We start from the raw sequence: 24,889 nt of genomic DNA, 5'->3' as shown, positions 1-24,889 counted from the left end.
CAAAACGCTTCGGAACCTGTTTCAAAAATATGTAAAAACTGTTCAATCAAAATCTCTCGGAATTAGTTTTACAACGAATGCTATACATAATGATACTAGTTGTCTGAAAAAACCAATTGAATAGTTTCATGGCTGGACTCCAGCCTGTAGGCCCCGTCACAAAGCCTGCCAAAATTTTCCCCTCTAACTTTAAACCAATACGACATATATATCCTGTGAACTACTATGTACAATGCTTTCGTCGGTTTTATCTGCGTTCATGTTCCGGCGATATTCATAAAAACTTGCAAATTTTTAATATCGTCGTCAGATACGCGTTTTCCCGTCACAGATTAACGTCGTTTTCCTACACTGGGATACTAGGAAATCCATGCGGTCTTCAGGCTTGAGTCCAACACTGAAACTATTCAATTGTTTTTCAGATAACTAGTAACATTATGTATAACAACCGTTGTGAAAATAAATTGTAGAGATTTCGATTTGACAGTTTTTACGAATTTTTGAAACAGGTTTCAAAGTGTGTTGATTCTGTTATGCAAGATCATTTTCGATGTTCCAAAGTAAAAGTTTGGTGCTAAGACCCCCTAAAGATAAATTTTAAATGTTCCTATTATTAATTAGAACAGGTTTCGCTTTAGTTTTTATATTTTACATTGACATTTTATTGCTTTAAATCTTCCTAGTGCAAAAACAGTAAATTTCACCTTTTGACCTCCAGGTTCACTAAGAGTAAGACTAAAGGTGAATTTAGCAAGTTTACATTTTTATTGAAAGTGTGGTTACTTTCGATCATTTTCAGCTTCTTTTCATAATACAAGAATGACTGCGCATTCACTTTCAGTGCAAATGAACTCATTTCACCTTTGACCCCGAATATCTCGAAAACGCCCCAACGGCGGACTGATTACCACTCGGCATCGTATTCTACGCAAAATTTTACTCTAGAAAAGTTGGGGCTGGTTTTGTGCCCATTTGATGGACACCCCCCGCGCTGAGCCTCAGGTCTGATGGTTACCTTCCAGCTTTTCTCTTTTGATAGTAACACATCATCCCTTTATGGCTATGGACTGGACGGAGCAGTATGATTTTGGAACAAATTGATTGTTGCACAATAAATTCTGGCACACATTATGCCCCCAGTTCAATCAGAGACTTAAAAGTTACACCAGGAATATTCTTATGTACAATCAATTCTTCAACAATATGGATAGAGGATTGGGATAATGGGTGGCTGGATGGTCAAACACATGGACTTTAAATCATAGGTTCAGTCATTTACCGGTAGTCAGTTGACTATTTATCTCTCTCTCCTATACTATAATTAGAAGTAATTTTAGAATTTCTGTGATATAAGTAACAACCTTGCTTTGTATTGCAGACAAGCAATATTCTTCTCCCTAAAATCAAATAGATTACTAAGTTTGAAACAAATCCTTAACTTTACATACCAACCAGTAGTTATATATTTGCAGAAAAAGAGGTACATGTATATTAAAGCATTTAGTTTTTTCATTCTAACTCACAGTTTTCAATGTTTGATCTTCAATGCATATATTTTAAAGATAATCTGCATTTATCTACAATAAATAGACAAGAAGTCTGGCAATGTACAATTTAAAACAGATGAAAAGTGGCTCAAATTAAACATGCATTATGCAAGAGCTAAATCTGTCTATTGCAGGTCTTTCTTTAGGCCTTAAATGTTATATAAATTATTATTTAGGCATTTATTATTTTCATAATAATAGATAAATATCCTATACATAAGCACAAGAATCAATGTTTTGAGTTTAACCCAGAAATATTAAAATAAATTAAAAGTTATCGAGTGTATCATACTGTCACTGTGTCAGTACTAGTTTTGTTTGAGTTTCTCTGTTATTTTACACTTGTAATAAACTATAAAATTGTGAAAAGGTGTCATCACTTTCTGAACATGACCTTTTATTTATTGCCAGTTTCAAAGAAATTGTTATAAAAAAATCAAGATTGAAATAAAGGTGTTGAAAACAAGAAGCTTTTCTATTTTTAATCTGATAATACACCTGTAGTTTTAAGGGACAACATGACAAATTTCGTTAAAGTACTTAAAAATTAAAGCTAAAGTATTATTCATATATGTTAATTAAAGAAGATTATAGCATTATAGTGCGAATTCAAATTCAAAATATATAAAAGTATTTTTCATAGTATATTTAAGGAAAATATTAGTGGTAAACACATTTTTTGTTTCAAATTAAAGATGACTAGATTACTTTGATTTGGGTCTGAAATAATATTATCTATTTCATTGGATTTTATGTGTTTAGTGTTATATCAATCTTTATTTAATATTTTATGTCTCTAAATAAACCACTGTTGAAAAATTACCAATTTTATGTTCCATTGTGGTAATGGAATGTCAGAAATGAAATAAAATTCAACCAACTATCATCTTTCTAATCTTTCAAGGCAAACATTTATTAGAAAAGAGCCCCCCCCCCCTTCCCCCTCCCCCTCATTACTAATTAAAATAATACATTAGTTCAACCTAGTACTTTATTTTTACTTTTAAGGTGAATTTATAACTTTAGTATTAGAAATAGTTCTCTATCAAGTTTGATATTGACATAACTGTTTATGTACGTGAATATTGCACCTTGGGGCAATTTGTTCCATTAACAAAAGCATGAAACAATTAAATATGTCAAAAGGGGTGTCGAAGTGTTAACCAATTGAATGATGGTGTTCTCTCAAAGTCATGAAGTTGATATTCCTAACCCTTTCTGGCTTTCACTCTCCAATTAATCCATTAACTTAATCCATTACTATAATCTCCCCATTTATCCATAACAATAGGCATACAGACACCGATTAAAGGAACAAATGAACAACTTAGTGCTTAAAACAACAAACATGATGAGTTAATTTGACTTTCAGTAGCTATTAGTGTAATCACATCACCAAATATATCTATTATCTTACCAATAAACATGTCTTAAGCATACTCAAGATGTAATTAAATGAAACCGTTTGATTGGACTGATGGGAGTGATCACATGAAATCTGTCTACTTGTAGCCTATTCTTGTAACATTTTATTCATTCATGAAGAGGCGTATATATGTTACCAGACTTTTGGCATCTACTTTGAATGAACACATGTCTTATTCATACCACAGTACTAGACTATTGTAACTTGCTAAACTTTATACTGTAGCAAGGAGGCACTAACAGTTGGTAGAATCATCTTCTAAGAGATTTGTTAAAAGATTTTTTTTGGTATAAGAAAGGTAGTGACAGATTTTTTCTAAGCGAAATGTTGAAGTTGTGTTTTTTTGGTAAGATGGAAAAATCATGGATCTCTAAGGTAAATGATATTATTTGTTAATTATTGTAAATTCTGTACTGATTATTCAAATATTGTAAAATATAAAATTGGACCTACGGTTGTATCAACTTCATGAAATTTTGTAAGACATAATTAGAAGTAAGACATAATGAAATAATAACACAAAACACAGGTTGCATTAAATCTATTATTTTATTTAGTAAAAATGAATATTGAAAAAAAAAAGTAGATGTAGTTAGTAATATAAGAAGAAGTAAAATATAGATATGGTGCTTTGTGGATAGAACTTAGAAGCTACTGATTTGGTATAATAATAACTTTGGTATAATAATTTAACACTGATATTTTAATCAGTTAAGCTTTTCCCCTTCGGGACATGTAGAGTGGAAAGGAAATGTTATTGATAGAGAATGTTTGAAAGATTAACTATTGCTGTAGAGTTATTTATCACTTTGTCAGATCGCATTTTAATCAGACGCACTGGGATCTCAGGAACTGAATCAAAACTACAGATGCTCTAACTTCTCCCTTTGTAAGATCGAAATGCCATATTGAAGTTGAAAGATCTGGTAATATAGCCTGCTGTCATCAATATGAATTTTTTTAAAAGAAAGAGTTGAACCATCTCCATTCATTCCACATTCAATATGCTAAATGAAATGCTAATTAAGTTTAATAAAGAAATATTTATTATCTTTAAATTTATTAAATTCGGGTTATCTGTTAATAAAACTTTGCATAAAGCAGCACTGTTTGAGGTGACGTAACAAATACTGGTACATGTATGTCTGTTCATTGTCTGATCTCAGAATCAACAGAGTTTTATTTATTTTGGTTAGCCCAAGGATCTTTATAATTTGGGTTATTTAATGCAGGTAGCATGCCACCAGCATTTTTTTCCAACAATAATATGGTTATATGATAGAGAACATATTGTTACTACATAGATTATCTTGGCAACAGTTTGGTGAACATATGGATATTTACAACTTAAAGAATTTATCTGTTTATGCTTGATGATAGATTAAATTCAACAAACTTTAATAATGTTGATAATGTGAAGAATACTTTAATTGTTTTAATTAGCTACATGGTTCTGGATTGGTCTAAATACGACCTTGTGCTGCCAATGTATACAAGCTGTGAGTTCCCATGATTATACTGTCATGCATCAGTGTTGCCGTAGGCCTGGTATATGTGCTTCATCTCCCGTCCAACCAGCTATTTGACATTAGTATGCAGGAGAACTGTTTAACAAAACATAGCCAAAATAAATGGCATAATGTAGCCACCATAGCAAAGTTACAAGGAAATTTAAAGAAAATGTAAAAATAAAATTTGTGACCATAATAAGGGTTGAAAGTGCCAGACAAAATGGCCGCTCTTCGAACGCAAATAGTGTAAAAGTATGTCATATCAAGGTTGTGGACCCTCAATGAGGTCATAATTTTGATCTGATTTTGATGAAATTTTAAATTTATGTTTAGATCACAAAGATCTCGGTTTTTGTCGATAATCACGCATATTGGAACGTAATCCAGGATTATGGCCCCGATTAATTGAAAAATCACGTTTTTAGCTTGTGGACTCTCTAGAAGTCAAATTTTGAATTCAATTTTTAAAACCGTTTAAATATATATCACCATGACACTTCAATGAAGGTTGAGTTTGAATTTCATAAAAATCCAATCGAAACTGCCAGACAAAATGTACGCAAATAGTCTAGAAGTATGTAATACCAAGGTTGTTGGCCCTCTAGAAATCACAATTTTTATTTGATTTTGATAAAATTTGAAATGTATGTTGATATCACAAAAGATCTTGGTTCCTCTCAATAATCACAGATATCGGAAGGTAACTTATTGGATTATGGCCCCTGATTGTACGAAATATCATGTTTTTTAGCTTGTGGATTCTCTAGAGGTCACAATTTTTATCCGATTTTAAAAAACATTTAAATATTTCACCATTCTTCCATAATGAAGGTTGAATTCGAATTTCGGGGAAATTGAAACAAAATGCCCGCTCTTTGTACGCAATTTTGATGAAACTTAAAATATATCTCTATATCCCAAAGATATCAGTCCCTTTCGGTATTTGCACATTTCAGACCATAACTTTCTGGATTATGGCCCCTGATTGTACGAAAAATCGCTTTTGTTTTTAGCTTGTTCTCTATCCATCTCTTGCAAAATATGGGCGTATATTGCCTGGCAACCGCTGGTTTAAGACGAAGCGAAATATCAAATAGTCACCGTGTGGATTAATTATTCAGAGCAAATATTTGACTTGGGGAAGGCTTTATATATATCATTGGCAATTATCAATCAACTAATCATTAATCCATGACTATTATTACTCAGTGACGCGATCCGAATTTTCAGCTAGTTGATTAATGTATAGTGAACATTATGCGCATGCACAATAATCTATTGTCTATGTATACCCGCTAATGGGATCATTTTTGTAACCAGTTGATAAAGGGGCAAATGCCTGAAACGTGTCCTCGATAATCTTCACACAGTCTTGTCAAGTGTGTTGCCGGGGAATTTTTATGATTTACTACAACTTGTACAAGGAATGGTTCCTGTTCTTCCTCAGATGCATCTCTGAGATCCAAACTTGCCTTCCGCCCTTCCTTTCATTCGGGTGTTAGTTTTTTTCGTTACCTTCTTGGGATTTTTAAACTGTTGAATTAATTGTCGATATTTTTTTTTTTTTTCAGAGAGATCTATTATGGTTTGTGTTATTTGTGCTAACATTCCTCTTTATAACCTTCCTATTCTACTTCTGGTTGGTAGCAAAAAATGATTATGATGATTTAAATTGGTAAGTAAAGCTACATACATTTAAAGACTTAATTTAATCATGTATTTCAAACATCAGTATGGTGTGGGTAGTCAAACAAAGACACCATTGACTAAAAATTATCACTGGTTCTAAGAGGTGCATACCTTTTTGTCAAGGTCACTGAGTTTCAAATAAGGTTAGGGCATTTGCTTGTTGGCGAGATTGTAGGTAAGGGTAAGCGTTATGGCTAGGTCCAAGGTTAGGGTTGGGATTAGCACTTGCCCTGTTTACATCTCATGATCTTTGACCAATCTTGAAGATGGCCTTATCAAATAGAGCTAACTCCATTTTTCTCTCTTTTTTCAAACTTTGCCCGAGATCTCAGATCAGAAGTATTTATGAAATGGAAATCATAATAATACTATTTTAGATAAGGAAGTAAATTTGTTTGGTTGCACAGATAAATCAAAATCGAAAGAATTAGGTTACATCATATGCATTGCTGGTACATAAAATCGATGTATACGGGAAAAATAGACTCTTTAGTCTTAAAGGAAAAAACATTCAGTAAATTAGAATTTTATAATTAGTTTAGTTAGGTAGTATAGGTAACATGGCTTCATGATGCAATGTAATAGTTAATTTGCTTTCTCTTAAATGGATTTTATAAATCATTTGCTTTTCTGCACATGTTCTATAATTGAATGTCGGTAACCGATAACAAAAAAAAAATCCACAAAATTTTGAATTAGCTTACACAAGAATGATGTGGTCATAATTTTTATTCATTACGTACAAGCACATGTTTTCTCTCATGAAATGATAATTATGAAGAAAGATTGACGTATAGATAATTGCATACTTAGAAATGCACCATGACCATTAATATTACTGACTTTGAAAACACATGAGCACCCAAAAGACCCAAAAAGTCTCATTGATAAAATGTGTCATTATGACATTTTTTCTCCCAATGTTGGCAACCTGAAGAATTATTAGCATATGTTATTTTGTATGTATAGTATTATTATAAGCTTTGTTTTTATTTTCAGGCAAATGTTAAAATATGTCAAGACTTGGTTGCCATGGTATAGAATAATGTTGGGTTTAACCTGTGTTTCATTTGGGTATCTCTTTATAGTTATGGTGAGGAAACATTTAATTTACATCTATTTAAATTGTAATAATTAATGTAAGTACAGGAATGAAGACATGATAAATAACGATGGATGTGATTAGGAAATAAGATATGTAATATGAGTGAAGAAACAGTTTAATAAGATATTATTTAAACTCTGGTTTATGATACCTAATAAAATATTCTTTAAACTCTGGTTTATGATACATAAAAAAATATTCTGTAAACTCTGGTTTATGATACCTAATAAAGTATTCTTTAAATTTTGGTTCATGATACCCAATAAAATAGTCTTTAATCTCTGGTTTATGCATAATAAAATATTAAATTAATCACGAACATAATGCCAATGTAGAATTATGAAATAATAGATAGACTTATTGATGCATTTTAAAGTGCCAAAAACCAAAAGACCGGTTCAGCCTCAGGGTTCCCAAGTCTTCTCTGATAAGATGTTAGAAAAATATTACCATGGTTGTGCATCTTTCTGATTGATGCATGACGTCAATTTTATTTCAATTTTCATATGTACCTTTTCAACAGCCATTTTACACTATATATTCATCAAAATTTTATGACAGCTGTCTGTTTTTCTTGCATTATTATTAAAGAGCTACAGTTCTTCATAATAATTTTGTTGAAGCATTGACGTAAAATCTGATGAAATGTGAACAAAAGACACAATACAGGTTAATTTTCCAACATCGGCCAAATCTTTTCTTTTTTTAAAAGCGTTCGGTATTATAGGAATAATTTGTGTGTCGTGCACGTGACAGGGCGGTCTACGGAGCCCTAGTTTGGGTGGTTTTGGGTGGTCTAAGTGCTAAATGGTTTAACTTCTTGGTTGCTGTTGCTACATGTAGCTCTATATTTACTGACAACAATTTCATTAAACTTGAACTGTAGTTTAAATTTCACCTTCATTAGTTTATTAAAAATGTATATGCTTAAAATGAAGATAACTGTTTTTGTGTTGGAATGCATCTTTAATTTAATGCTGTGGAAATCTAATTGAGAAAACAAATATAAACATCCTGTATGTTGATTAGTTTACGTATAAATATAAACCACCCCCACCCATCATAATTCATAATACATGCGTACATATTTCCTTCTATTTTTACTAAGTATTATTTAATTAATTTCAAGTATTTACGGTTAAGTACATGTAAGTGTGTTTTATAATGACATTTTCAAGCATTTTAAACCAAGGACTATTGACAGTTTAAAGTAGAATGCAAAATTAATGAATCAAAAATTAAAGTTATTTGACAACAAACCTATTTTCTTTGTCATTATTTTTTTTTTTTTTTTTTTTGTGAAGAATAGCTGTGCAATTTTATTATATTTCTATGCATTCATTCATAAAGTGCATTAAGTCCAACTTTTGGGTGTAAATCTTATATACAAATATTTCTGAAATATGTGAACTAGACTACATGTATGATAATAAATAACATTCCAAAGAGTTTCTGTCAATTAAAATTGAAGCAAACTGTGGAACTTGCTGTTTCTTACATGTAAACGGCTAACTAGTCAATCTTAGTGTGCACATTTCTCAAAAATTTACAATTTTCTGTTTCAGTTTCTATATTTGTGTCATGCTATTCATGGTCATCAACTTTATATACATCCAGTTCATATAATATTAATTTCATTGACCTTCCTGTGCTGTATAGCTATGTGCATAGCCTTGGATAACCAGTGGTCATCAGAATGGACTGTAATTTACTTATCATTACAGGTAACTATATGTAAACATGCTATTTTATAATTATAATTAAATACCTGTCTGTAATTCTGTTTGATAATATAGATATTCTGTTTTAATATCAGATCTTTAAGTCCAAGATATGTACATACCGGTATTAAACTAATTAAAGTTCCAGATACATATATCTAAGTCCCATGGATTTATGTACCAGATAAGTAATAGAGTTCCAGATACATATATTTATGTCCCAGATAAAAATTAGAGTTCCAGATACATCTAAGTCCCATATCCATATATTTTTATTAAAGTCCTAGATACATATTTAATCAAAGATATATATTTAAAGTGCAATGCTGTTGGTATGACAGTGCATGGTCATGGATTTTTCTCTTGATCATCAGCATATCATCAGAAAATGGTTGTTTACAGACACAGTAGACCATAAAAATGTTGGTGTATATATGTTATTAGACAGATAGTTCAATTGATTAAATTGGTTAATTTGTTTTATTTTGTAGATTACAGGACCATTTTTACAAATAGGTGCTGTAACTATATTAACAGCTTTGACATGGTTAATATCAGGACAATGGTTCAAAATTGCTAAAATAGGTTTGTATTTCCTTATATATATCTTCCCTAGATTTGTAATTGGACTTCACCTGATTGTTAGATATGATATCTTGATAATGTTCTTGCACAGAAACAAATATATGTAAAATAAAATGTAGAACTAATCAGTTGTGTACCAAAATTACAACTATTTTTCCATGCAAATAGCAACAACTGCAAAAACACATAATTATAGATATTTATGTTGCAAAAATTTTGCTTCTGACATTCTTTGTTGATACATGTACATATGTACATTGGATATCTTTTTCAGGTTAATGTGCTCCATAATTTATATTTGGTTAGATACTATAAATAATGGAGCACATTAACCTGAAAAAGATATCCAATGTACATATGTACATGTATCAACAAAGAATGTCAGAAGTATCTAGGCAAAATGGAAATAAAATATAACAATAATCTACAAAATACAGTACCACTCACATAACTTTGTTAATATTATGATGTATTTTCTATACTATGACTAAGTGGATATGATTATTATAGTACCTTATACAGTTACATGACCAGTTTTCTGTTACTATAGACTTATTGCTGTGTTTAGACATTAAATTATTTCTATTTTATTCGCTTGATAGGGATGGAGGGGTTGATGTATGAAATTTCAAACTTTATAACCAATTCTTACAAGATTGGACATTAAATCCCACTTAATTTCTTAACTTCTTTATTAGAAACAAAGTTAAATTTACTGTCTTGGCCAAGCTAATAGACTGCAATTAACATTTCTTTGTTAAATTCTGTGAAACTCATTGTGAGTTCTATAAAACTCAATGTGAGTTCTATAAAACTCATAGTCAGTTCTATTAAAATGTTTGCCAGTAATATTGATAATTTGTATAATAAATGTGTATTATTTTTGTATATTTACAGCTGTAAGATGGAGTAGTTTGTTGTTTTATATAGCTGTAATGATTGGTTTATACATCTCACCTCTCTATATTAACTCTCCGTGTGTTATTGAGATCAATCAACTACCTGTTAAACCTAAGATAATAGCACATAGAGGTGATTCTGGGGTAAGTAATATGACAATAATCATCATAATCAATCTAATAGATGTAGGTAATAATGACAGTAGAACGTGTTATTTATACATCTATGACTAAACCAAAACGCAGTGATCTATTTTGGCAAACTGCCCTGTTCATGTGGTCAATAGTTGCTTTGGCAAGTCCTTCTTCTATAACATTACATTACTCATAATATAAAACCATTAGTTTTAACTGACACACCCTCACTCAATATACACAATAATTATCTCTGCATACACAAAATAATTAACTGGAATTATGGAAGACCACAAAACCCAGATATTCCCCTATATGTAGAAATTTGGTAATTGAAGAATACTTTTCAACTTTGTCAATTTAAATTTTTGCAATATTTAAATGTAATTCAAATTAAGAAACAATATTCCAAACTAAAAGGTAAGACTTTCAGACTGAGTGCAATAGAAAGTAGATTCAACAAAAAAGAAATTGGTCCAAAAATGATTAAAATGAACTTAGCCTAATGGAAGTTCCTTTTGATTGATTTCATGATTCTATCTTATCTTCTCTAAGCCTGAATGAGAATTCATTTCTATTTCTATTTCAAAGCGATATCAGGAACACTTTGAAGTCCTATTTTGTTTTAATTAAGAAAAACAATGTATTATTGGCCATCTAGCACATTGAGGCTTGAACTATTGATTTTCTTATCTTGTTTCATAATTCAATTCATTAGGAAATTATGGTTTGGTTTAAACATTTTTTGATAAAAGGATGTTGGGATTTGTTTATTTGTTAAATTGCTATAGGTGATACATTAGTCTTCGTTTTTTTATACGCCCACATTAAAATGTGGTCATATATTGTCGTCGCCCCGCCCGTCCATCCATCGGTCTGTGGATGCTCTAGAGGCTAAAGTTAATATCTGATTGACTTTATGCACAGGGTTTAAGGTCATCAGACGAAGAATCCTATTGATTTTCAACGATTTTCGATAATTACTGCCAGAATTATGGCCCTTGATCACTTTGAAAAATCTTGTGGATGGTCTAGAGGCTAAAGTTCATATTTGATTGACTTTAAATTAGTACACAGTGTTTAAGGTCATCAGGCAAAGAAGCCTATTGATTTTCAATGATTTGCGATAATTACTGCCAAAGTTATGGCCCTTGATCACTTTGAAAAATCTTGTGGATGCTTTAGAGACCGTAGTTATCATCTGATTGATTTTATATTTATACACTGTGTTTACGCCTATAGTATATATAATCATTTCGATTGACTTGAGATTGATACACAGAGCGTAAGGACACTAAAGTCCTGAGACGAACAAGTAGGTTGATTTTCAATGATTTTTGAAAACTTGAACAGCTAAATCCATGGTATTAAATGTTTTGTGTACTAAACATTGGCATGGACCAAACAAATTCTAATGATTTTCTGATAATTACTTAATGAGTTGTTATTCTTAATCAGATTTTAGTGTATTATAAATGTTTCATTACCGACAAAAATAGAAATATGCAACAACTCTTGTTGACTGCCTGGATGATTTAGTTGCTGTGGGCGTATGTTTCGTTGCTTGGCAACCTATCTTTTAATTGACTGGCAAAAAGTATATGCCACACAATCCTGATTTTGATGATGGAAAAGTTCAAGGTGGCAAAAGTTGCCAAAAGGTACACTGATTAGATAACTTCTGATGCTAAATGTATCCATTGCCGCCATTGGAATAAACTTGATAGGACATATGTTATTGAAGGAGCAATCCTAAATATAATTAATTGTCAATAAGAGACTAAGACTTGAAAGGGGTTAATTTTCAGTGAAAGGCTCCTGGAAACCTTTATCCTCAGTCCTGTTTTGAAGAAATACAAACTTTTAGTTCTAATGTGATGTTGGCAAAAGTCCCCAACTCTTACACAGTATAGGTGCCATGATAACCATACCTATAAGTGTTGCCACAATTATAATGTCTCACACGGTTGAAGTATGAAATTCCGTAAATCAGTTTAAAAGCAAATCTGATGATAACTTTCGAATGTCTCAATACATGTATTTCGATTTAAAACCTTCAAAGAATATAAACTTGTTGTTTTCATATTTTGGCATTTGATTTACATACATAAAGTAAAACTATATTTAATATTATATGTCGGCTAATAGAGCTTTGGGTTGATCCTATCCATGTGTATGTAGAGTTTTAACAAATTATTTGTACAGTATTTACTTCAACTGTAGAAAAAGAAACTTTTCTCACCACAAGACTATAAAATTCCATTAAAAGTAAATTAAGAAAGATGAAGTGGGCGTTTTCTTGAAGATATCTATCCTCTTGTTGATTTAAGTTCTATTGATGTACACCTGTTACATTTACCTGGTCTAATCTAATTTATTAACAGGTATTGTCCTGCTCTAATTTCAAAAGGTTATTTCTGATGGAACGTGATTACATAGATCTTGTTACTCCTACCCTTTGCTTGACCTATTTCTTGAAAAAAATGAATACGCAGTCTAGAAAATGTTATTAATTGAAAATGTTAAAGGGGAATGAAGTCATGGTTAACAAATGTAAAATGTAAATGTAAAATAGATATTTACTGTTTTATTAGGAAAATTGCTTTTATAATCTAATTAAGCATATCCAATAACTAATAGTCTCATAGAGAAGGTAGCATAATCGTTTTTAATGTAATTCGAAAGATGTTATAAAGATGGCATAAAATCATTAGAAACTGATGTAAACTTCAAATAGCCATAACTTCCTTTACAATTGATTGATTTGAATAATTCTTTGACTATTAATATGCTTTTGTTAGTAAGTGTACGTACTGTTGCTTGTGTATGTTGAAATACATACAAATTTAACTTTTCGACTTATTGTCCCTTTAATTGAAAATTAAGTTGTGTACACAAGTGTTTAACGAGAATATAATGCTCAGATAATGATAAAAAGCTTTCATCATTATAGGACTTAGTAAGTCAGATAATGTTTATTTTCATTTATTGACATTACAGCTGTAGATATCCAAATAACCCTAATTGTGATAGTGAATCTGGGATAATGATATCAAAATTAAATTACAGAAACTAGAACAGTTACAGAATGATATAAGTTGTTGAATTTTAAAGGAAGAAAATAATCTAACAATTAAAGGCCCTGGTTGACTATAAAGTTGTGTCTTGTACAGTTCTTCTTTTCCTGTCAATCAATTTCATTGAAAATTTAAATAACCCAATATTACAAGTAAATTACTTTTAAGATACAAAGATAAATGCCCCTATTTCTAGGATATGTCATTGCTTCCTTAATTTTCTCTTAGTTTAGATGGCATTATTGTTTGCAACAGAATCAAATTTGTCTTTACATATTATAATTATTAGTTGGATTTTATTTTTTAGCTGGCCCCAGAAAATACAATGATATCATTCCAAAAAGCTCACGAACATGGTGCATATGGCTTTGAATCTGATGTTGTGATAAGGTAAGTTACATTATAATATTTTACGACCAGGAACTGGTCGCTAATCGCTACTCATCTTGTTCTTCTTCTTTTTCTTCTTCTTGGGGTGACGTTCTTCGAAAAAGCCTAAAACTCTGTCATTCAAGTCCAATCGACATGAAAATTGGCATGCTTGTTCTTTAAACAATTCTGCATCAATTTGGGGAATTAGATTTTTGAATTTCATCCAACAACATGGGATCAGTTCCTTGTCCATAGTATGATCGTACTTATTGGGTATTTTCTTAGTGAATCTAATACTGCACAGAATATGACATCAAATATTAATTGTACAGAACTAATGAAAAAATAAAACAAGATCTAATTAAAATAAGCAATAATGTCCTTTTAAATAAATGTATCGTTATGCAAAAAACACCAGAAATGTAAAGAAATAAAACAGGGAAAGAAATATAGAATATGTGATATTACAAGGAAGAAAGGTTTTCATAATATTTTATTAAATGAATGTTACAATATTTTATGTATTAAAAGAAGTTGATTTGGTGCTATTATTAGTTAATATTGTATACAAGTCAGGTAAAAGATATTGTAACTTCAGACAACTATTTTCATCACTAAGTTTAAGGCAGTATTCTAAATTATAACTGTGTCCTAAATAGAGCATCTCCTATGAGTCCTTTTTGATATAAAAAAATATCAACACAAGTCGATAGTTACTAGTTTGTCAACTGAAAATTATTCTTTTACCAACATGTGTCATTTATTAAAAATCTTGTGAAGAATTTACTGTCACAGTGTTTAATTTTGATATTAAGGAAGGAGACTGAATTTACTTTCCTCATAACAACTTTACAACAGTTGATTTATTATTTTTATGTTTTTTATAATAGTAAAGATGGAGTCCCATATTTAATGCATGATAGTACCTTAAGAAGAACAACTAATGTAAAAGAAATATTTCCTGAATTAGCTGATCAACATGTATCTTGGTTTAATTTTTCGGATGTTGAAAAATTAAATGCTGGTCAATGGTTTTTAAACGTAAGTATTTATAAATACAACTCACTAAACTAAACTTTATTACATATTGTATATACAGAATCGGGAACCTCCTTTTACAAAACCATTTTTATATTCCTTAAATCTACCATATACATTAGTTAGATAGTATTTATTTGTAAAAGTGAAAATGAAATATTGTTTTACAATAATTGATATGTATTTTAATCAATTTGTCTTTGGTATTTTCAGAGAAAAATGTCTGTTCTTTGTCTTTTCGGTAAAAAAGTTATCTTTTTTGTCTCAAAACCTCTTTTTTCAACTTTTTTTAATAGACGGATCCAATGTGGAATGTTGGTGATCTGACGGAAGCCGATAAAGAAATCTACAGTAAACAAAAAATTCCAACACTAACAGAAATGGTGCGATTAGCTAATAAAACAGGGAAAATAGTAATGTTTGATTTACGCTTACCACCTAAAGGACATCCATATTATAATACATCAGTACAAAGAACAATAGAAGCAGTCATAGAAGGTGGTTTAGATTTAGATAGAGTAAGTTATCCATTGTTTTTTATATTCTTTTTAAATTTTAGCAATTTGTTTGCAAGTAATTTGTAGCAGGTTACTATTATAATCTTATAGTGAATATGATTGATGTCTATGAAATGTGCAGATGCTTCATGATTGGATGTTACAGCACGGCTTTCATGAAAACTGCTCTATATGACTTGTAAACCAATCGGGTCAATGCACATGCATGCATGCACAATCTGTTGTATTATTAAAAGTTCAATCCCATGTATTTGTAGGACATGTAGGGAAATGGGGACAGGGTTATCCATGTCATCAATACTGTCCATGTTTGTTGTTATTGCACAGAAAATCCTACCCACTTCTGTATTATGATTTGTTCTAAAACTGGCGTAAGCTAGCAGAATTATGCAATAACATTGAAAATATTACTGCCTGGTTAAGCACCACCCCTTTTACTAGAGTGAAAACAGTCTGCTCATTCAGCAAAAAGAACAAATGGAGATTCCCCGCTCATGTTACAATTAAGTTTGACCTTATGGAGGTTGAATGTATGATTACCGGGTACAATATATGTATTTGGGGTTTTGTTTGTAGTTATGGTGGTTACAGGAAACCGAGTTAGACAAGCCTAGAGGTGTCTTTATGACTGCTGAATGGGCACAACCGGTAGATGAATTAGAGAAAAATAATATTACTAATTTAAATGTACGGTATACAGAAATAACAGCAGATCAAATAAGGTAAAGTTGTAAAATAAAATATTCCTTTCTTGTACATGAATCTATTTAAGCAATAACTACCCAAGACAAAAAGTTATTTTAAATGATTGCTTCAATTTTGAGCATACTTCCAGTTCCTTAATCTGTTCCTTGAAGGAAAGACATAGTGGATTTAAAAATAAATAAATGGCAATTTCATAGCTTGAATATTGTAAGCTATGTACATGATGAAATTTCCCTTTGTTCATGAATTTTCACCTTTTTTCAGAAATTATAAAAAAGTGAATATATCAACTAACATATGGATAGTTAACACCAAATGGTTTTTCTCCTTTTATTGGTGTATTGGCACTCATTCCATTACATCCAATCATTGTGAAATGTTTCAAAATATGGAAACTCCAGTCTGGCATCTGGTAAGTTCAAATAGTTTAAGTTGAAATTTAAATTTCAAAAATGTATTATTAATCTGCTAAGCTTGTCTGTCAATTTTGAAAAAGGCTAATATAAATATGTTTTAGGTTTTATGATATCATCAATTATGCAAATCGGGGCTAGAAATATGCATAAATCTTCAATTTAGAGATACATATAGACACTTAGTCTTAATACATACGCTAAAAGGGTTAATTAAAATAGATTAATGTAGAGGCACATTGTAATTTGTAATACAATTTCCAGCTAAAGACATCAAAGAATAACTAGAAATATGTTGTGGATAACAAGAACCATTCAATATTTTTACGTTCCTTCTTGTATTGGTAACAAATTTATAAAGTCGAATCTTTTTTTCTTCTTAATTTTTAGTCGCCACAAAATTATTTGATATTATGGGTAACAGTGGATGTATTGTCTGCTGTTATTATCACAGTTATATTTATCATTCAGAGGTAAGTTATTTGTTTCTTTATAAAAGACACACTTCTTTGCATTGTCGAGTTCATGGATAATTACAGTCTGTATATCAAAATTCACCATGATACATTCCACTGCACACTGCGTTCAAACGTTCTTTCAGTGGTAAGAGAGATAATTTAACAACCAAAATAAAATATACCACATTAATTTAGGGAATAGTTAAATGGATAATTGTTCAGCTTGTGAATTCACTTTTTTGTACAAAACTGTTCTTTTATTAGGTGCAGTTGTTAACTACTATAGTAGAAAAGAACAACAGCTTCCAAACTTATTCAGTTGACAATTGTTGGAATTTCCTGTCCCTGTTCTCCATCCATCTAATGCAAAATGTTGTTGTATCTTGCATGACAACCGCTTGTTTCTTTTATCAGTGCTCAGATAGTTATACCAACCAGTCAATACTGATCTTTTTAAATTTGTTTTTTTCAGGGTACGACTTTATGGTACATCATTCAGCCCAGAAACAATATCATTGAATGCAGCGAAACATAAAAATGGTTATAAATCTAGAAATATGAAGGAACAATTATTACGAACAGAAGGGGGTTTAGAACACTTTGATGACCTTGACAGGACAAATATGGGCGTGTTAAATCAGCCAGTTGCTTATTCAATGGCATCAATCCCCGGTGATAGTAGTTATATGCCGTACAGAGAACCAGAAGCAACCAGACCTGATGCTAAATATGAAGTGGAATAAACATATATTTTTTAAAATTTATTTCTAATGTTAATACAATTGATCCTACAGGTGACCTCATGTCGACTACAGAAGTCAACTGTTGACATATATGCGCATTTAGAACTCAACTAAACCCAAATATTTTCATACAGTGAACCTCATTTCAGTTTAACAGGTTCTACATGTACATTAATTATAACATTCTTCACATTCCACAGTTTTTTAATCTGAAATATAGACAGATTTCTTTGTGGGACAAAATTACTATCCTAAAATGAGAACAATTCATTTAAGTCGATATAATGCTAGTTGTTTTGACACACACACACAAGATCCTGTTGTATAGTCTTCATGGGGCCACCATACATCAGTAATTAACATCTAAATTATTATAATCAAAATGTTTATCGGTGACTTTTTCTTATACTGTTGAATATCAATATACATCTTGAGGAAATATTATTTTTGAAATCTTCTATGTTCCTGTTAGAATCAGGACTACATTTTAATAACTGGTTTTTGAATCCATACAACAATTTCATTTTTCTAATTTTGTGATGCCATATGAAGTGTTGGGAATTGATGGAAATTTATTATAAATCAGTTGCTGGGAATGTTGACAGTAAATTTCTTTTTTTATTGAGATAAAAGTTGAATTATTTTTGGGGATTACGGAAAAGTACAAACACTAGCCATCAGACATTTAAGTGTAATAATAAGAAGAGAGTTTTTTTTTTTATGAAAGATGTTCGTGAGATTTCAAATGGCATATAATAGTTTGTTGTTATTAGTGCTTGAAGAACGTGTTTGCTTATCATTAAGTTAAGTTTTTGTTACAAGCTTTGTTATTATTGTTTTGTTTTGATAAGTACTAAAATATGGTACATTGCACTCATTTATTACCAGTATAAATCTTCAGTTTAAACTTTTAATTCCATATATGTTTTGAAATCTTTTTGTATAATTTGTTATTGAAAAGAATTTCTGTGAAAAGGGAAATAACTCTTGATTTAGGTGACAGTCTTCATTATCTCGTGTCTGTATTTACTAAAATGTTAATACATTCAAGATTTCTATACATTAAATATTTCTTAAAATCCATGTTTAGGATTTGAACAGAAATGGAATTTAAATTGATGAATGATGATATTGGGATAGTGAAAGTTTTCAAAATACGAGAACAATGCAAAATGAATTACATGCCATTTTATAATGGGTATCAAAATCTACTGTCAGATGTTGTAAAATGGATCTTATACATGTATTTATTTATTGCATATTTTTACAGATATTGTATTCAGTATGAATTTTGTAAAGTAAATATAATGTCGTAGCCATAAATATATTTTTTAAGATGTCAAATTTATCTTAATGCTTGCCATGTGGATGTTTTTCTGAAAGAAGTACATGCAGTTCATTTCAAATTAAACTGTGGGAACAATTTGTCTGTCTAGATGTATTTGATATGTAAATGTTAGTCTATTGTATTTTGATATCAAAACAGTAAAGAAGCTATGAGAATAAAATATATTATTGTATTTACTCAGATATAGATGGAATAAATTCAGTAGATACTTTAATACAAGAAAATGAAGCATTCAATGTGGCCTAAATAAAGAACAAAGTGGTTACCCTGTAAATTAGCCATATAGTCAAATCCCCCCTCAAAACATTTGTGAGAAATTAGATAAATAGTAATGTGGCTATCTGTTGGGAAAGAATGAACTTAATTCTGGGATAATGTTCACACACAGATCTTAACCAAAGCAAATGAGAGCAAAAATAATCTGGGATTGACTCCAAATGGGTCATCTTAATCATTTTGTATAGCACCTTCACTTAATGGTTAATAGGTAGTGGTTACTCTTTGATTAGAAGTGTATTTTATTGACTCAGTATATTGAGATTCTGGTAATGTCAAACATGTTGAAAAGTGATATGTAGAATTAAAATTAAATCAAAGGGCTGTTGCTCTATTTCAAAATAACACATAAAATTAAATCATATCTAAGATGTCCAATATCTTTAACTGTCTAGATACTGGCATTAGTATCACCAAGTTTACATTGTATATATTTTTAATATTGATATTTGAAGGAGACTGTGATATGTGTGCGGTATCAAGTTAACAAATAATAACATAGATCAGAAATAGTAAATTAATTTGTGTGAAAACTAGATAAATCTTCATAATTTCTAATGTAAATATTTCTTTAAGATCACAATGAACTGCCATATGAAATATGTGATTTATAGTTTCAGCTTAAAAATCCGATGACAATAATGTGTTTATATCAATCATTCCATGTACCATACCGTCCTTTATAGTACCCTGTCCTTACCATTTATGAATCCTAATTACAAAATGATCCAATATACATACTATAAAGTTGCATGGAATTTAATCTATTTATATGGGACCAATCTGTATATTTATTTATTTTTGTACCCACCCAAAACTTTATCCTTGTAGATTACCCCTTTTGTTATTTTTAGAAAGTGTGGAATAGAATAATGATGTAGATAATTTATCTTACTTGAAATTATTACCTCTTAGAAAAACTCAAGTCGGGTACCATGTACAGTATATTGTCATAATAGTATTAAAGTAACCTCAAACACTATGTAAAGTCTCACCGAATAGACAACATATATAGCTCTAGTCTCATACTTGAGATTCAGTCAGATTTATTAATATACTATGCATATTTTGAAGTAATTAAATCAGAAAAAAATTAGAGAGTCACTTTGATTTGTGCATAAACACTCTTCTGTCATTAGCCTATATAATAACAATTATAATAGTTTAGTTTCTGTTATGACAATTATATCATTTATTAATAACAATTTTAGTATTAGATTAGTCTGTATAAGAACAACAACACAATAATTATATGTGCATGTAGTTGTAAATCAATTAATATAGTAACTTACATATCTTCTTTTATATACATGCAGTGTTGTATAATTAATACAAAATTTAATTTATATGCATAATCAAACCTGTTTTAATATCATTGTAATGTAATACACTATTTTTATTTGTTACTTTGTGTCTGTTTGTTTTGTTGCTGTTATTTATTACTTATAGTTTTATTTAGTTAAATATGCATTAGATGTATGTTGAATCCAATAATGTTCTTGTAAATTGGCCCCCAAAATTTTGAAAAGAAAAATACCATAATGTGACATAAAGTTGCGCAAGTTTAGAAAATATGTCACATACTGTTGCACAATTTTAGAAAATTATGTGTTAATACAGAGTTCATGAATGTAATCTTTGAAATTGATGTTTTTATATTGTATGATGAGAGAAAATGTTCCAATAAGATATATTTAATTTTATTTATCTATATATTTAAATACAATCTGTAGTTATATTAATTGCAGTGAACATATTTGTATTCGTCAGAAATGTTTTTTAGTGAAAAGGTATTTATTTGTGTCGTCTGTACTAGTAATATATTAAAACAAGTGTTTCATATTGTCTTGACTGTTTATTTTTTAAAATTCATAATTTGATTTGTATTTGCATGGACTGTATATACAGTCCATGGTATTTGTGACTGTATACAAAAATGTATGGAGATGTTTTTGTATTTGTAATGTTGTACATGTATTTGTAATGTCTACATTAACTGACTTGTAATGTTGTATTTAAAATTATTTAAATTATCTTTTTATACACCCACATTTTCATATGGACGTATTATGCCGTCGCCCCTGTCCCTCCGGACGTTTTTAACTTGCGGACACTTTAGAGGTCACAGTTTTCATTAGATTTTGATGAAACTTTAAATGCATGTGTATAACCCAAAAATCTTGGTTCCTTTTGATATTCGCACACATCGGACCGTAACTTCCTGGAATATGGCCCCTGATTATACGAAAAATCAAGATTTTAGCTTGTGGATCCTCTAGAGGTCACAATTTTTATCCAATTTTAAAAAAGGTTTAAATTTATCACCGTTACACCCTTATAATAATTGAGTTCAAATTTCGGACGAAAACTGCCTGACAAAATGGCATCTCCTAATTCTCCTTGCACGCAAATAGTGTAAAAGTATATCATACCAAGGTTGTGGACCCATCAGACTTTGATGAAACTTAAAATATATATCTTTAAATGTTTATGTCGCAAATATCTCAGTTCCATTTGCTATTTGTGTAAATCAGACCTTAACTTCTTGGATTGTGGCCCCTGATTGTACGAAAAATCATGTTTTTTAGCTTTTGGATTCTCTACCATAATGAAGGTGGAATTTGAATTTCGGGAAAATCAAAAGGAAACTGCCCGACAAAATGGCAGCTCTTTGTACGCAAATTGTGTAAAAGTATGTAATACAAAGGTTGTGGACCCTCTAGAGGGCGCAATTTTTATCCGATTTTGATGAAACTTGAAATATAACTCTATATCCCAAAGATCTCAGTCCCTTTTGATATTTGTGCATTTCAGTCCATAACTTTCTGGATTATGGCCCATGATTGTATGAAAAATTGCTTTTGTTTTTAGCTTGTTCTTTATCCATCTCTTGCAAAATGTGGGCATATCTAGACTAAATTAATTAATGCAATATGTAAATATTAATGAATATCGATCGAACAGAAGAACATTGGGTATGAACTGGGTATGCGGATATGTAATAACTTAACAGATATATTTTCTATTTATTCATTTATTTTTTCTGAATATTGGGCTTATAATCATAATATGTAAATAGAATGAAGAATATTGCGATGTATTGAAGGATAATAAATAGAATGAAGAATATTAAGATGTATTGAAGGATAATATTAATTGTAACTTCATGAATGTATTAATTTTCCTAAAAAAAACCTTATAAACTGGTATTGAAATTGTATATGTTGTTATATTTTATAAATGTAATTTATACCTTACCTGCTTGATATATTTACTCAACAGAGTGTATTCTACTACATACAAAACTGGCTATCTGATGATTATTTTTCATAAGCCCACATTGAAATATTGTTATCACCCCTGCCTGTTTGTCAGTTGCCCCATAGGTTAAAGTTGTGGTTTGATTTTGGCATGTATACACATTGTTTACATTCATGAAATGGAAAATCCTGTTACTTTTCAATAATCATCACTAATTACTTGATCAGTTTGAAAAATCTTGTTGGCCACTAAAATCATCATCAGATTATAGTGTACATGTACAGTAGATGAAGAAACCTACATATTTTTAACAATTTCATCAACTCATTGCAGAGTTATGACCCTTGATCACTGTGGACAGCTGCTGAAGCTATTATACAATTGACTTTGACTATGTTCATGATTACAAGAACCCTGTATCATCTAATTGCCAGTACATGATTTGTTTATATTAGCACTAGAAATAAGCCTATCAATTTTAATCATTTCTGATAAATATTTTAATAGTTATTGGCCTTGATCACGTGTTGGTGTCTTTTAAAGGCTCACATTGCCTTCAAAAGAATAAACCTGTGACAACTTAGTTGCTGTGGGCATGTTTGTTGGCTGGCAACCCATCGTTCTACATTTGTATACTTCTAAACTAAATTGCATCAAAAGTTGACTACTGTTTAGACTTTCAACTATATGAATTACTTCCACCATATTGTAAATTTGTTCCCTCTATTCTGTTTCATAATTTGTAATAGCAGTAGCAAGTAATTTATACCTATCAGTTGATAGAAAATGACAGACATATTTTACGTATATTCATGTACTATATTTTTACACCCTAACTGGGAAGTATGATTGATTTATCTAATAAACTATAAAAGAGGAGTTTTTTTTATCAAGTTGTAAGAAGAACAATATTCATGAATTATTTTATTTTTTTTTTGCACATATAAATGTTTAACAATAAATATTTATGTGATATCAAGTGTCATTGTTCAACATTCGTTTTATCCTGGAGATAACAGTTATTATCCGGTCTACATTCATTTTGTACTCAATTTGCATGTTCAAGAGACCAAGAAGGTTATTGCTTTCCCACGATTTCCGAAAATTACGATCAGAGTTATCGCGATTGATTAATTTGAAACACCCCGTGGATGCCCTAGAGACTAAAGTTATCATCCTACTGACTTGGAATTTATATACAGTGATTAAGTTTATGACATTCAACGAGAAGTAAGAAGTCCATTTTCAGTAACTTGCAAAACTTAAAGATACATTATGGGAGATAAGATAACGAGATGGCAGTTCTCGCTATAATAGTTAAAAACTAGATAGTGTAAAGGTAATTTGCTGAAAATTCCAGTCAAATTGATCCACCATGAGCCGAGAAAGAAGCTCGTGAAATTTTGGCAAAGTCTCGGTCATCATTACTAAAATCATTAATATAAACAGCAAGTCTCGATTATCCACTTTTTTTGATTTAATTATCAACGGCCGTTAGCGGCATTTAGGAATCTAATCCAGCCAACATCGATGGCTAGCCTTGACATCAAGAGTTTATTATGGTCTGGATAAGTTAGTTAATGTCTAATTGATAATTTAGATAACATTTCAGGCCTAAAGAAAGACTTGTAATAAGCAGATTTTGCTCTTGCATAATGCATGTTTAAAGGGCAATATTGGTGTCAGTCATTATTACATATGTGATAGAACTGGTTAAACACCTTCCAAATACAATTTTAACACAGAGATCATTGCTATGATAGATGCGTTATGAAGATTACAAGAAACGGAAGTGACGAACGCAAAAAGAAAACACGAGTTATCCTTCTATATAACTGACTGAAGTGACGTGTGATAATATATACACGGGCGAATTTCTACTCATTAATAATTCCTTAGAAGGAATGTGACTGTGGGAGAATATCTGAGGATTAAAAAAAATAATTGACTGTCACTAGATAAGAGAAAGCGCGAAAAATAGAAAAAGTCCGTTCATTACCATGTTTTTATTAAGTTTAGAATGAATAAAAATGAATGAATGTATGGACTATTTTTTATTTTT

At 30.4% G+C, this 24,889-nt stretch overlaps 1 protein-coding gene across 1 annotated transcript in view; it reads left to right on the top strand.

Moving 5' to 3' along the window:
- The window catches only part of LOC126808384 (glycerophosphodiester phosphodiesterase domain-containing protein 5), a 42,738-nt gene extending 19,032 nt beyond the window's left edge, over positions 1-23,706 (top strand). Inside the window, exons 3-14 of the mRNA XM_050533058.1 lie at positions 6,056-6,159; positions 7,173-7,266; positions 8,844-9,002; positions 9,491-9,584; positions 10,482-10,627; positions 14,003-14,085; positions 14,958-15,108; positions 15,402-15,623; positions 16,200-16,345; positions 16,593-16,740; positions 17,132-17,214; positions 17,672-23,706. Coding sequence (XP_050389015.1) covers positions 6,056-6,159; positions 7,173-7,266; positions 8,844-9,002; positions 9,491-9,584; positions 10,482-10,627; positions 14,003-14,085; positions 14,958-15,108; positions 15,402-15,623; positions 16,200-16,345; positions 16,593-16,740; positions 17,132-17,214; positions 17,672-17,942 — 1,701 coding nt within the window. The 3' untranslated portion in view covers positions 17,943-23,706. The remainder of the gene's footprint in view (positions 1-6,055; positions 6,160-7,172; positions 7,267-8,843; positions 9,003-9,490; positions 9,585-10,481; positions 10,628-14,002; positions 14,086-14,957; positions 15,109-15,401; positions 15,624-16,199; positions 16,346-16,592; positions 16,741-17,131; positions 17,215-17,671) is intronic.
- Positions 23,707-24,889: the final 1,183 nt, after the last annotated feature.

Source organism: Patella vulgata, chromosome 1 (assembly GCF_932274485.2).
Source record: "Patella vulgata chromosome 1, xgPatVulg1.2, whole genome shotgun sequence".
NCBI lineage: Eukaryota > Metazoa > Mollusca > Gastropoda > Patellidae > Patella > Patella vulgata.
This window is presented reverse-complemented; position numbering and strand designations above follow the sequence as displayed.